The 15412-nt window shown below is 35.6% G+C and overlaps 1 protein-coding gene across 1 annotated transcript; it reads left to right on the forward strand.

Moving 5' to 3' along the window:
• The first annotated feature begins 1517 nt into the window (after positions 1-1517).
• LOC135677761 (endoglucanase 8-like) lies at positions 1518-5069 on the forward strand. The gene is made up of 8 exons (XM_065190151.1): positions 1518-1825; positions 2626-2838; positions 2956-3156; positions 3322-3399; positions 3536-3685; positions 3930-4035; positions 4358-4521; positions 4673-5069. The coding sequence occupies exons 1-8, from the start codon at positions 1613-1615 to the stop codon at positions 4997-4999; spliced, it is 1452 nt and encodes a 483-aa protein (XP_065046223.1). The 5' UTR covers positions 1518-1612; the 3' UTR covers positions 5000-5069.
• The last annotated feature ends 10343 nt before the right edge of the window (positions 5070-15412 follow it).

A 15412-nucleotide genomic window follows, 5' to 3' on the forward strand; every position in this document is an offset into this window, starting at 1 on the left:
ATGAAAGGATGGGCTAAATGGTAAAAGGCCCAAAAGATTTCCTTAAGGATATTATGAAATTCTACATATGAATTATTTAAAGAATCTTTTGAATATAAAATTTATTGTGTACTTTTATTACAAATAATGTTAGATAAGTTTGTTGACATCCATAGCGTTGGAATGTGCGAAAGAATTCTAAAAATTTTAAAAGTTTTTAATAATGCGGCATATATTTTGTCTAGTATTTATTATCCTATTGCACATATTTTTTTAATTGTTTTTATTAATATTGTTAGTACATTAGAATAATATAAAAATAATAATGATTTAAATATAACAATAATGACTATGAAATTAAAACAAATATATTATTTTTTAAAAATTTCATCGATTTATTTAGTTGAATGTGTTTTTGATCATCCTATTCAATTAGGTGGCTTAGGTGATTATTTATATATTTATTATGAAAGTTTAGGAGTAGATGTTTATATTGGTGAAATATTAAAAATTAATCAAACTTATATGTCCATTATAGTGCTAACTAGAATAGAGAATATGATATCTCCGAAACTTTTGTATTTAGTGGGGTAGTAAAATCTTTAAGGTAGAAAAATTATTAGTATAAAGATAAAATACAAGGAGATCCTTAGGCTCGATTTGATATGTATCTAACAACTTTTTTTTGAGTTTAGTACAATATAGACTTTTCCATTTTAGAACGGTGGTAATGCTATATACAATAGTATTTCTAATATTAGTGAAGGCTGCGAGGCAAATATACTAATGACTCCAATATTGATCATAGCTGTCCAATAAGCTTTAGATCCTAGGTGGACCTAAATGGAACATGACCCTTGGATTAGTAGAAGCTTAAGCTTGCATCAATGGTTAGATAAAGGCAACAAAACGGAACGAAGAGATCATTCGCGAAGATACTAAATATTAAAATGTCGGACATACAAAATATTTATAATTTTACTTAAATTTATACTAAGTTTTTTTTGTTATGTCATTACACATTTACACTCATTAAGTCATTATGGATGTATATCAATTTTTAAAAAAATTAAAAATAAAATTATAAAATTTTTATATTATAAATTATTTTAAAAATATTAAAATTATCAATTCAAATTGAAAACAAAACCGGCCGAACCAGAATCGCAATCGGAACCGACAATTTCGATTCTGGTTTCGGTTCCAAGACTAGCCATTGTTGGTGCAGTTTCGGTTTCTGGTTTGCCAAATCAGAACTGATGGTTCCGGAACCGTGGTGAGGCATAAGTGAGAGGGTATAAAATGGTTTTATGTTTCTAAAGCAAACACAAAATCATGTCGTGGTCTACAACAACATGAAGTCTATCTTCGGCAAATCCAAACAATAACTACTCCTTTTTGTTGGCTCTACCTTACGTTTCTTCACCTGCATTCCCGTAATACCGGTTTCCTATCCACACCACACATACAAAACCATGCAACTTATCCCATAAAAGGAAAACATTTCGAAGCGTCAGAACTTACCCCAAGCATGTCACCTTAGTTTTATAGCTGCAGAGAACCCACAACCATTCCCTATCATTGTCTCGTCTTCCTCAATTTTCTTCTTTCATCTTACTATTTTATTGGACAAATGAGATCGTCTAATGCAGTCCTTGTTGTGGCATGCTTGGTCCTCATCTCCAATTATGCCTTTGTCATGGCTGCCGGAGGTGAATACAACTACAAGGATGCGCTTACCAAGTCGATATTATTCCTCGAGGCACAAAGGTCCGGCAAGCTCCCACCCAACTCTAGGATTCTATGGAGGGATGACTCTGCGCTCGATGATGGAAACCTCGCCAATGTTGGTTTTGTGATTCCTTTTTGTTTTGGTTACATGTTCTTTGGACATAACATCAATTTTGTGTCGATACAAATATTGCAAAGATTTAATAAATTTGGTTTTTCTATGGGTTTGTCAACTCGAGATTTATTACCGAAATTTATGTATACATGAAAAGCCTTTTATTGTTATTATTATTTTAACTCTTCATGAAGGGGATTGTAAGGTTGTCGATAACTTGCTTGCGAAATATATAATTCAAATGTTCTGTTTCTTCTGAATTCATCACTTAACAAAATGTCTGGTTTGCTTGCGTTTACAGGTTATTTTTAATTTTTCTTGTGTACGTACGTTGGGAGTTCATTACTATTCTCTACACAAGAAGCCCCTCTTGAATAATTGCAAGATAATCAAAGTGGAATTACTTCTGATGAAAGAAAATTTTACTTTTACTTACTTTCTTTAGTTGCAAAATTTCCTGATCTAAAAGCCATTCTTGCTTTTCCTCCAATATAACGTCCGTCTTATTGCAGCAATCCGCTGGCTCGCCATTTATTAAGCAAGCGAGAGAAATCTGCATATATGAGTGAGAGTTGATAGGAACTCCTGAGGTCAATTTTGCCTGTTTATATTCAGTCAATCCAAGGGCAAATGGTATATCTATGAACACGTATGCTTAATAACGTAATTGTGTGTGTGTGTCAAAGATTTATTGGAAGTAGTCCAACAAAACAGTTTTTGGATTTTTATAAAATCTCATGGGATACACTGAACTGCACCAAAGCTCATTATGCTCATCTTCTCCTCTGTTATGAGCGCAGGTGGACTTAGTGGGAGGGTATTATGACGCAGGAGACAACGTGAAATATGGGCTACCTATGGCCTTCACCATCACCACTCTAGCGTGGACGGCACTTGCTTATGAGTCGGAGCTATCAGCTACAGGGGAGCTGGAGAACGTATACGCTGCTATCAGCTGGGGAACAGATTATTTCCTCAAAGCCAGTGCAAAGAAGAATCGTTTGTGGGTTCAGGTAATAATTGTCACAGTGCAGTACCAAATTCCTTATTAGTTATCAACTGATACGCTTCATACTTATTTCTTTGCATGTCGTGGATGGTTTTATATATCTTTTCGTATACACGTACAGGTGGGAGATCCGGTGGCTGATCATCAGTGTTGGATGCGGCCTGAGAACATGAAGACCCCAAGAACACTTTACAAGATTGATGAACACACGCCGGGTACGGAGATTGCGGCGGAGACAGCCGCTGCCATGGCTGCCTCTTCCATTGTTTTCAGAAACCATAACCGCACTTACTCCAGGCAGCTCCTCAATAAAGCAAAACTGGTGCGAGTTTCCCGTCTTTGTTGGATAATAATAGCATATGGAGGACCCTTTTGATTAAAATATGATTCACTTAATTACACTACAGGCACTCGTGTTGACTGATGCATATCAGGTTTAAGTGTGCACTAACTCTTCTGCTTTCTTTTTCCTAAATCTTCGAAGCAGCTCTACGAGTTTGCTAGAAATCACAAGGGAACTTTTGATGGAGAATGCCCATTCTACTGCTCTTATTCTGGCTACAACGTAAACTTCTTTCCCTTTGTTTATCTCAGCTTCGGCATAGTTACGATATGATAACAGGAGATTAATTATAGCGAAACAATAGCACAACAACAAGTAAAGAGTTAGGTGGGCTTAATGTGTGATTCTGATGGTGCAGGATGAATTGTTATGGGCTGCTTCATGGCTCTACATCGCCACCAAGAAGATTAAATATCAAAAACACATCACACAGGAGGGCATATCCGCAAGCGTCGCTGAGTTCAGTTGGGACCTAAAATATGCTGGCGCTGAAATCCTTTTGTCAGGGGTAGAAATCTCAAACTCTCCTTGCGTTTGATGACTTTTACCTAATCCATGGACCGTCGTCTCTGTAGAGAAATAAATCTGCAATAGTAAAACACGAACATCATCACTATAGGAACATACAAACATCCCAAAATAAAAAGATTAGTTGTACAAAATACATCCGTCTAAATGAATTTATAATTAGCCTAATTATATTTCATACATCGCTTTTATTCTTCTTCTTCTTATTATTATTCTGGGTATAGGTACATCTAGCCGAGGGTGGACTTCACAATTTCAAGAGACAGGCTGACAATTTTGTTTGTGCGGTGCTACCTGATACTCCATTTCACCAAGTGTATATATCTCCAGGTTTGTGCAACAACCCATTTAATTTACAGAAGAATTAATGGAAGTCAATAAGAAGAATACACCAAAATTCCATCAACTTACAAGATAAACGGTTCAAGTTTTAAGATACAGAAGTTGGTGGATGACAATTTTAAGCACCAATATTCTATTATATCTCAAAACAATAATAATATCACGCGGAAGCTTGCTTCTTTCGTAAAATAATAATAAACCTATGCATATGATGCATGTATCTGCCTTTTATATATATATATATATATATATATATATATATATGGTAAGAAACTGCTCTTCTTGATCATGTTTTCCCCAATGCATGCAGGGGGATTAGTTCATCTCCGAGATGGAGCCAATACACAGTATGTAACTGGCACTGCATTTTTGTTCGGTATCTACAGTGACATTCTTATCAAGAACCACCAAACAGTCTCGTGTGGCAACCAAGTGATCCAACCTTCTCGTCTAACGGAATTTGCTAAGCAACAGGTCACCTTACTATTACACTTTTTTGCATTTGGTCTTGTCTTCTACTGCAATTATTTCGAGAAACAATGGAGGACTTTGTCTTGATCGATGCACAAAAGATGGATCGTATTAACCCTGAAATATCACCTGCTGCTTTCCAATGGATGCGCAGATGGACTATGTCTTAGGCAGCAACCCAAGGGGCAGGTCATATATGGTTGGCTTTGGTGCCAACTCACCGACGCAAGTCCACCACCGTGGTTCGTCGGTGCCGGTGATGTCGTCCGACAAGACCGTCAGCTGCTCCATGAGCTTCGTGAACTGGTACAACAAGAACCAGCCCAACCCCAACGTGTTGACCGGAGCCATTGTTGGTGGGCCTGATCGCTACGACAACTTTGATGACCAGAGATGGGACTCATCCAAGCTGGAGCCCACCACTTACATTAATTCCCTTGCCATTGGCCCACTCGCCAAGCTCGCCATCCATGGCTCTTGACCTCTCTCTCTCTCTCTCTCTCTCTCTCTCTCTGTGTGCAGCAATCATGGAAGGGTATCAGGATTCTATAATGAGAGCAATGAATGTGGTGGAGCTCTCTCTCTCTCTCTCTCTCTTTCTCTCTCTCTGTGTGCAGCAATCATGGAAGGAAGGGTATCAGGATTCTGTAATGAGAGCAATGAATGTGGTGGAGCTCTCCTTCCCCTCCGAGCTTAGGCATATCAGCTGATCCACATACTATGAGCTCCTTGACCTCTCTTGCATGTGGTCGAGTTTGTGTATCAGTTAGCTTCTGTGGTTTTCTTTCCTAGAGAAAAAAAGAACTTCATATATATCACAAAATTCACCTAAATACATCACGAGTAACATCTTCCTCATGGACTTCAACAAAACTAGCAAGAGCTTCCCTTGTCCTACCTAAATATATAGCAAAGGTTGATAACATTTCCAAACAGGGCAAAAAGAGAATAACTGTTCCAGAAACATCTTAAAATATCAAGGATTATGTTTATAGATCATTGTGGTTGAATGGATCTGACTTATAAACAACAAAAATACTTTTTTAGCAACCCTTTGTTGTGCTTTAAGCGCCTTTTCTATGAGACTTCGTTTGAATTTTGAGAAGAAAATAATAATAAAATATCTTATGTTTATGCTGAAAACACTCGTATGTGCTCCCATTAACACGATGAAAACTTGTTGGTTTAGAAAGCAGACGAGACTGTTACCCCCATCTCTCAGACAGTCATCTCCACAGATCTATGATCTTACGCTAACGTGGACTCCACAGAAAATGATTTTTTTATCATGATATGCATGCTGCCATCGCCTCATCCAATAATACTTTTAAGATTTGATTGTAATTATTTTTATTTTTTAAATTAAGAAAATGACTGAATCACCCAAGCGGGGTGGGTGGGGATGGGTTTGGGTGTGGGGTTTTGGAGGGTTTCTTTTCATTTGACGTCCTGCTTTCTGGATTGCTATAGTCTATTCAAATTTTGAATCCTATGTTAAAACGCCTCTTTATAGAAAGCCTGGCAAACTAGGTAAATAAATAACCAAAAGGGACATGATGCCTTTGGGTTTACATGGTTTCTATTTATTCTCCTTATCATTTATATTTGTTGTTAAAATTTTGAAAGAATTACGGATTTTAAACATTATTTTGTCCTACTGACTACATCAGACATTGTTTCGGTCTCCTGCAGACATTGTTACTAAAACTTCAATAGTTGAAGAACTCCAACGGATGCATGAACACCATAAAAGAAGGGCCTATTTATATAACTTATCTTTTACATATGTATCACCATCAACACACGGCAAAACTTCCACAATGATAAAAGTCTAATTTTAAATTACCCTAGTCGAAAATTACACTATCGATTCCTGCTAAACAAATCTGCAGCTTCAGTGGGTCAATCTTAGCCCAACCAAAGCCAACCCGCTCTTTAACGGGCTCGTATTTGTATATAATTTTATGAAGCCTGACTTTGGCTTGTGCTTACAAAATGAAACCCGATTTAAATTTTGGCCAAGCTCAAATTTAGGAGGCAACCGAACCAAACTGTGCTACATTGTTGATTGCTCATTCTTATGAAAAATGTAAAATAGAAAAAAAAAAAAACAATCATAGCTCTTTTCTGTTTCTTATGACAAATGGGAAAAATTAGTCAAATAAATCGAAGTCATTGATACCATTCAAGGTAAAATATTATGAAATGATCATATACAGCGGTATAGGTGACAAATCAAGAATAATAGTTCGAATTCCAAAGAATGATAGCGCAAACCCAAGCCAAGCTCCTTGCAAGGATAGTTCGGTCATCACTTCGGCAGCAGGTTAACTTCAAATGACTAATGTATTCATTTTGAATTGTTTATGATATATATAAATTTTTTAATTATTTAATATAAAAATTATTTAATAATTTTTTATATTAAATATTTTATTTTGGAAGCTTAGTGATAGGGATCTAATTATGAATCCTAAGAATTTAAATAAGATTTATCAAAGTTTTCATATTAAGTTAGTCGAAAAAAATAGAAATAAAAAACATATGTGACTAGGTAACCTAAAGAGCATACTACTCATACTAATTTTTTTTACACCTATGACTTTTTGTTGCATACTTGTCATATTATAATATTTTATGTTAGTTAAATCTAAGTAATTAGAGAAAAAAAATAAAAAAATTATTAAATTAAAAATATGTTGTCATTACTTTAGTCTAAGACGAGAAGAGTAATTGAAAAGAAGAAGAAGAAAAGTATTCCTCATTGAATTTCGAATTTTGATGATGAAATCAATTATCATTTGTTAATCTAATCTATATGTTAAGAAAAGTATGTAGGATTAACTACGATGGCAGTAAGACATGCAGCAAGTGTTATGCTAGAGTCAAGACCAAGATCGCATTGGGAGTTCGAGAGTTCGTTAGAAGTTCGGATGTTCGTCGGAAGTTCTACGGGAAACAGCCAAGAAGTCCAGGAGCTTGCCATAGAAGCTCGTCGGAACTCACCAAGAAGATCGTCGCAAAGTCCAGGAGCTTGCCGGGAGTCCGCCGGAGCATCACCGATGGTTTGTTGGATGTTCGCTGGAAGCTCGCCGAAGGAAGCGATTGATGCACCGGAACACGAATTGCAGTAATGATATCTTAATTATCGTAGTTAGAGTGTAGATTAAGTTAGGATTGGGAGATGATCCCACTAACTTAATCAGGGGCCAACTAGGCCATTAACAGACCCAAATTGGGCCGAATGGAATAGCCCATTCGGTCCTTGAAATCTTGGCTGGTGGTGGCACCGCTAGGGCCGACGATGGCACCGCTTGGGAGACTCGGTCTCCCAAGATTTCTGGGCGGTGTATCGCCCATGTCAGGCGGTGGTACCTCCTGAGCTCGGTCTTTGAGCGTTGTCAGGCGGTAGTACCGCCCAATGCCCGATGATAGGCAGTAGCACCGCCCAATAATGGCGGTGGTACCGCTAGGACCCCGAAAATCCGGGAATGGACACTTTTAGGCTCTATTTTTGAACTCATTGGGGTCTATAAATACCCCATCCTTTCATGCATGAAAGGGCAACGCAATTCTTGAAATACTCTTGAGTCTTGAGGCCTTAAAGTATTGTAAAAGTTAGAGTTCTCCTCCTTCTTTCTAAGTGTTGAGATCATCCAAGAGAGGAGTGAAAACTTGTAAGGGTTGTCTCCTAAGCCTGGCAAAAGGAGAAAAGCTGTAAAAAGGTCGTTAGCCTTCGTCTATTGAAGGAAGGCCTCTAGTGGACGCTGGTGATCTCGTCGGAGGAGGAAGCCGATAATGGATGTAGGTCACGTTGACCGAACTGCTCTAAAATCTCGGTTTGCATTTACTTTGAGCATCTTTCCTTTATAGCAAACTGCCTCTCCTCCTTACTATGCTTTAAATATGTCTACAGTCGCTTTGACGTTAAACATCTTTTGATATCGGCTTTTTACGAAGACTTTATGAAATCTATGTTTTTTCATTTGTGTGATTTACATTACTGCAAATCACCTTAGTCCTCTCTTGTATTTTTACTTAAGACTTCAAGCTCAAATTCCTTCCAAAACGAATTGAGTTGAAATCATTCTCGTTGAATCGGCTTTAATCGAAACAAGATTTTTGAAATAGCAAAAGTTTTCTGCTACACTAATTCACCCCCCCCCCCCCCCCCCCCCCTCTTAGTGTGCGCTTGATCATAATAATTGGTATCATAGCGAGGTTCACTCTCAGTTGGCTTAAAATCCGAGAGAGATGGCATTTGTCGGAAACCAAGAGGGTCACTTAATTACACGTCCGCCCATATTCAATGGGATAGATTATACCTATTGGAAGACTCGAATGAGGATCTTCCTAATTTCTATAGATTTTGAGCTTTGAAACATTGTAGAAAATAGATTTCAAAAGTCTTCTCTTCTAAAGATCGATCGGAATGAATTGGAGAAGAAGACTTTCACTTTAAACGTAAAGGCTAAGAATGCCTTATTTTGTGCATTAGATAAAAACGAGTTCAATCATATTTTGATTTGTGAAACGGTTTTTGATATTTGGCACATACTCGAAGTGACTCACGAAGGCACGAGTAGAGTGAAAGAATCAAAAATCAACCTTTTAGTACATTCTTATGAATTATTTTGAATGAAACTGAGTGAGACCATTGGAGACATGTACACCCATTTTACGGATGTCATCAATAGTCTAAAAGGACTTAGTAAAAGTTTTTCAGATTTTGAGCTCGTTAATAAAGTTTTAAGATCCCTTTCAAAGAGTTGGGACTTTAAAGTCACGGTCATTCAATAGGCCAAAGATTTAAACAACTTTCCTCTTGAAGATTTAATTGGGTCATTAATGACATATGAAATGACATGCAAAGCTCATGAAGAGCTTGAGGACATCCTTCCAAAGAACAGGAAGGATATGGCACTAAGAATACAAGAAGACCACTTGAGAGAAAACTCAAGTGATGAGGACTTTGATGATGACTTGACACTCTTAACAAGGAAATTTAAAAAATATATTAAAAAAATAAATTTAAAAATGATACTAAAAATAAATTTGAACCCAAGAAAGATCAAGTAATTTGCTACGAATACAAGAAGCCAATACACTACAAGAGTGAATGTCCCTAAGCCAAGAAGAGGACACCAAAAAAGAAGGCCCTTAAAGCAACATAGGATGACTCAAGTGCATCCGAAGAAGAGGAGCCCAATACCAAGCAAGTTGCTCACTATGCACTAATGACCCTTGGAGAGGAGGTATCAAGTTCAATTGATACAAATTTATCATTTGATGAATTATTAGATGCTTTTCATAATTTATTTGATGAATACAAAATAATTAGTAAAAAATACAAATTATTGAAAAAGGAGCATCATTCTCTTGTTAGTAATTTCGATAAATTAAAAATTGAGCATAATGATAGTTTAGCTCCATGTACGAAATGTCATGATTTAGAAATACTCCAAAAGGAGAACTTATTGAATCTCGGATTTTGATGATGAAACCAATCAATATGTGTTTATGTTTTAATCTGCGTTTTTGAGTAACGCAGGATGCTTCAATCAGGATGAGACAATTATAGCAGGAAAATCATGTTGTGCCAGAGCAACATGTTAGAAGATTAGATGTCGGGCTGGTGGATCGGTCGACGTATCGATAGAAGGCTTCGAGCCGTAGATTCGGGCATCAGGCCAAGAAGAGTGGATATTGCGCCAAGGATATCGGAGTTGCGGAGTCAACTGGCCGATTAGGTAATAGGCCACACGAGAGGACGATGCGCCGAAGAATCGGACGATGCGCCGAAGGATCGGACGAAGCGTCGAGGGACCAATGACATGCCGGACAACTTGATTGCTTAAGAGTAATTGTCTAGATTGAAGTTTTGCTTTACTTGTGCATGATTAACTATGATAGCTTAAAGACATAAAGCAAGTCTACCGGAGTCAAGTTCGATGGGTGTTTGAGAGTCCGTCGAGAGTCTGAAGATTCGTCGGAAGTGCAACCGGAACCAACCGAGAAGGAATCGGGGACTTGTCGAAGTTTTCGGAAGTCTACTAGAGAGAGTGTCGGAGGTTCGCGGAGATCACCGAGAAGGTTCGGCTACTTGCTAAAGACTCGTTAAACTCGCCACAAGACCGGGAGCCTACTAGGAGTCCGCCGGAAGAAATCCAAGGGTGTATCGGAAGTTCGCCGGAAAGCTCGCCAGAAGGAAACTCGACATTGCCGATTAAAAACTTACTTAGGACTATATCTTAATTTCATAGTTTACATATAATTAGGGTTAGAATTAAGAGTTAATCCTATAATCTTGTTAGGGGCCAATTGGGCCCGAATTTGGATTGGTTTAGGCCAAGTTTGGAGCCCAACCAATGATCTGAAAAGTCCAAGCGGTGGCACCACCCAGCACCCGAGAGGTCCGACGGTGGCACCGCCGGACTGGGTGGTAGCACGACTGGTACACTGTTAGTGTCAGACATTGACAGGCGGTGACACCGCCAACACCGAGAAACCCAAAGGCAATTCAAATTTGGAGCCCAAATTTGAATCCTCTTAGGGCCTATAAATACCCCTCAATTCTTAGCAGAGAATACAACCTTTTGAGAAGTTAGAGATTGAGAAAAAGCCTTAGCAAAATCTTTAGTAAGTCTTGTTTTCAATAGCTTAAGTGTTCATCACCTCCCTCTTTCTTTTTGAAAAATCTATAAGAGTGTGAACCATTTGTAAAAAGTTATAAGAGGGATATTTGTCCTTCCCCTTCAAAGTGATTTACTAGTGGAAGTTGGGAGCCTCATTGAAGAAGGCTTCGCAAGTGGATGTAGGTCATTTTGACCGAACCACTTTAAATTGGTGTGTTCCTTGAATGTGTGAGTATTTACTTTTATGAAACCGTTATTTACATAGCAGCAAGCTTTCAGTTTTTATCTTCTCACTTTACTCGAGCTACTTTCTCCAAATCATTCATTGTCGAATTGAAATCTCTACACATTTACGAAATTTTTTTCAAACTTACAAGTTTTAATCCGCTGCACTAATTCCCCCCCCCCCCCTTTTAGTGCCGCTCCGATCCTAACAATTAGTATCAGAGTCACGGTTTTCTACTTTGGTTTAACACCCAAATAGAAATGGCTCTTTTCGGCCTTTAAGAGGGTTACTCTCTTATTCGTCCTCCATTTTTCAATGGGATGAACTATACTTATTGGAAAACTCGAATGAGAGTTTTCTTACTTTCTTTGGATTTGAATTTATGGCACATAGTCGAAAATGGATTTGAAATATCTTATCTTTCAATGAACCATTGGAATGATTTGGAGAAGAAGATGTTTTCTCTAAATGCAAAGGCTATGAATGCCTTATATTGTGCACTTGACAAAAATGAATTTAATCGCATTTCAAATTGTGATTCGGCTTTTAATACTTGGAGAACTCTTGAGGTCACTCATGAAGGCACTAGCTGAGTGAAAGAGTCTAAAATCAACATTCTTGTGCATTCTTATTAACTTTTCCAGATGAAACTAAGTGAGTCCATCGGAGACTTGTACACCCGTTTCACAGATATCATCAATGGACTCAAAGCTCTTAGTAAAGATTTTTCTAACTTTGAACTAGTAACTAAAATTTTAAGATCCCTTTCAAAGAGTTGGGATCCAAAAGTTACGGTCATTCAAGAGGCCAAGGAACTTAAAACATTTCCACTCAAAGAACTAATTGGGGTTTTAATAACCTATGAAATAAACAATGTGACAAAAAGGGAACTCGAGAACAACCTTCCAAAGGACAGGAAGGATTTGGGACATAGAACACATGAAGACCACTCGAGCATAAGCTCAAGTGATGGTGAACTTCAACTACAAATGAAACAAAAATTAAAGAATAAAAAAAACGAAACTACTTGCTTTTAATGCAAGAAGAAGAACAAAAATTAGGATGAATCAAGCTCCTCCGAAGACAAGGAGAAAATCAAGAAAGACGAGGTGGCAAACTACGCCTCAACGATATTCAATGATAAGGTAATCGAAACCCCTTTAATTTATTTTAAAATTACTTGATATTTTTCATGATGCATTTTATTTTGAATAATCACTTTTCTTGAAAATTATATGTTTTATATTAATGGAATAAAATGTTAGATTTAAATCTATTGATTATATGTATGTTTTTTTAAAGAAGAAAAAAATGTGTATCTTGATGATTTTCGATTTTGATTGAAACCATGCTTGATGTCTTAATAAAAATATTAAGAAATTTAACATCATGCTTAATGATGATGCATGACTTTTGTATGGAAAACTAAGCATAAAACGATAGATTAATCTAAAAAGAAAAATGCATGACTACAACCATCATTGATAAATATGCTTTATGTTTAATAGTTTCTTTGGCTTATATGCCTTATCATGATAAATGTTTTGAAAAGTTTGTATCATACTTGATGATTATTATACATGATGATTTATTGGTCTTGAAGTTATTCGATTTTGATTAAATGAAATCATGTTTGACTTGAAGTAATGAGTTGAAATTATTTTTTTGAATTATGTGTCAAACTTTTTTTTTATCTTGATAATTTGTTATCTTTCCGTTTTAAACGATGATGCATGGATTTGAAAGAAAAGGACATGCATGTATGGAATCAATCAATAAGTTGAAACAAATGGAGGAAAGAATTTTTATTAAAAATTTTCTTTTTCTCTATCTTATTGATTTCTACCTAAGAGACCAATAAAATTATTTATACCATTTTGAATCTCTTGAAAGAAATGTTGAGATTTTTGATGATTTGGACGATTTGAATTTGAATGAGTTTTATCCAAAATCATGATCTTGATTCCGTGATATTTACAAATTAAGATTTATTATGAATCAAGATTTTTTCATTAATCGATCTCCTAAGATTTTCTTTTGATTATTTATGAGTAGGTTTTTCAAAAAGAAATCATGCCTTTTGGTATTCACATGTTCTAATCTTTCATGATATGATTTTTATGCAATTCCTTGTATTCATGAAATGTTTATCTCGCCACCCAATTATTTTCTTCTTGATATTCCTTATGTGGTGATATAAAATTATGCATGAAATACTCTTGATATTATTTTGATGCATACAATTGAAAAGTTATGATCATGCATGGTAGGATGTAATTTGACAAATTAATACCACCATGATTTGAAATATTTATGATTTGAAATGATGCATACAATACTTATGCTTTTTATTATGATAATGTATGTGATGTATTGCATATGATGTGTATCATGAATGCTTTAAATGATAAATGTTTTGATATCATGATTGATGATTTTGTTCTATGCATGAGATTTTCGAAATTTTGCATGATGAATCTTGTGATTTACGGATTATCGATTTTTACTATAATAAAAGTGCCTTATTGATCCTTGTCATAATAAATCTTGCACTTTCGACTTTAAGCATGATACATATTTTTATTTGACATAAATAAAAAGGGCATGCTTGAATGAAATAAATCACATGAATTGAAACAACTAAAAGAGAAGAACATTTTTCTTGAAAATTATTTTTCTCTATCTTATTGATTTTGATGAATTCATTTGTATTATTTTTATGAATCTCATGGATTATAAAAATGATTTGAATTTAATGGATTTTATTGAAATCATGATCTTGATTTCTCGCAATCATAATTTGAATTTTCTATTGAATGAATCAAGATTGTTTTATATTTAAAAGGAGATTTGTCGAAATGTTTCATGGTCTTTTAGTATTCATGATCTTGATAATTATGTTTTAAAACTTTATGTAAATCAAGATTCTTCATCATGATTATCTCGTTTTATAAAAGAGGAGATCTTCTATGTGAACCATAAGATTTTATATGTATGAATTGAGATTTTGTTCTCCTACAATTCTTTTTGCTATTAACTAATAAGAAACTTGTTCTTGTAAACCATGATATGCTACTTGACATCTTGATAATTTATAACTTGAGTTTTCTCTTTGAATCAAGATTGTTTCCTATCCTACTTTCTATTTACAAAAGAAGAAATTTGTCAAAAATGATATGTCTTTTGACATTCATTTTTCATCTTTGTTATTTACCCTTGTCATGATTTGAAGATTATAGTAAAGGGAAATGAATTACATGATTGTATTGTTATTCCCTTCTATTTGATAATGACATAGGGGGAGCAAATTTTGCTAGCTTGCATACTTCAAGAAGAAGCAAAAGTGCTATCTTGCAAATCTCAGAAGAAGCAATATGTGCCAAGTTACATATTTCGAAAAGAGGCAAAATAGTCCATCTTGCACATCTTTTTGCTAACTTTTTATGTGTAAAAGTTGATATCTTGCATACTATAAATTTACATACCAAAAGTGCAATCTTGCCTATCTCAAGATACAAAACATGCTAACTTGTACTTTGCAATGAAAGTAAAATTGCTAGCTCAAACATTGCAAAGGAAGCAAAAATTTGCTAGCCTACCCAAGAACCAAAAATTTACAAAAATTTGCAAAGGAAGCAAGAAATGACAAGAACCAAGTTGAATGAACATAGCCTACCCAAATATTTTTAGACCGAAGCCATAAACACGATATACTATGTTATGAATAGAGTTCTAGTAAGACCCTTACTCACCAAAACTCTTTATGAGTTGTGGAACAACAAAAAACCCAATGTTTCATATTTTAAAGTTTTTGGGTATAAGTGTTTTATCTTGAATGAAAAAGATGCCTTAGGAAAATTTGATACTAAATCCGATAAAGGAATTTTTCTTGGCTATTCTTCGATTTCTAAAGCATTTCGTATCTTTAATAAAAGAACCTTGATTATAGAAGAATTCATTCATATTATTTTTAATGAGGTTTCTAAAATTAAGAAAAATGATTTTGATGATGATGTTAATTTTGATACTTTGA

This window comes from Musa acuminata, chromosome BXJ1-6 (genome assembly GCF_036884655.1).
Source record: "Musa acuminata AAA Group cultivar baxijiao chromosome BXJ1-6, Cavendish_Baxijiao_AAA, whole genome shotgun sequence".
In the NCBI taxonomy this organism is placed as follows: Eukaryota; Viridiplantae; Streptophyta; class Magnoliopsida; order Zingiberales; family Musaceae; genus Musa; species Musa acuminata.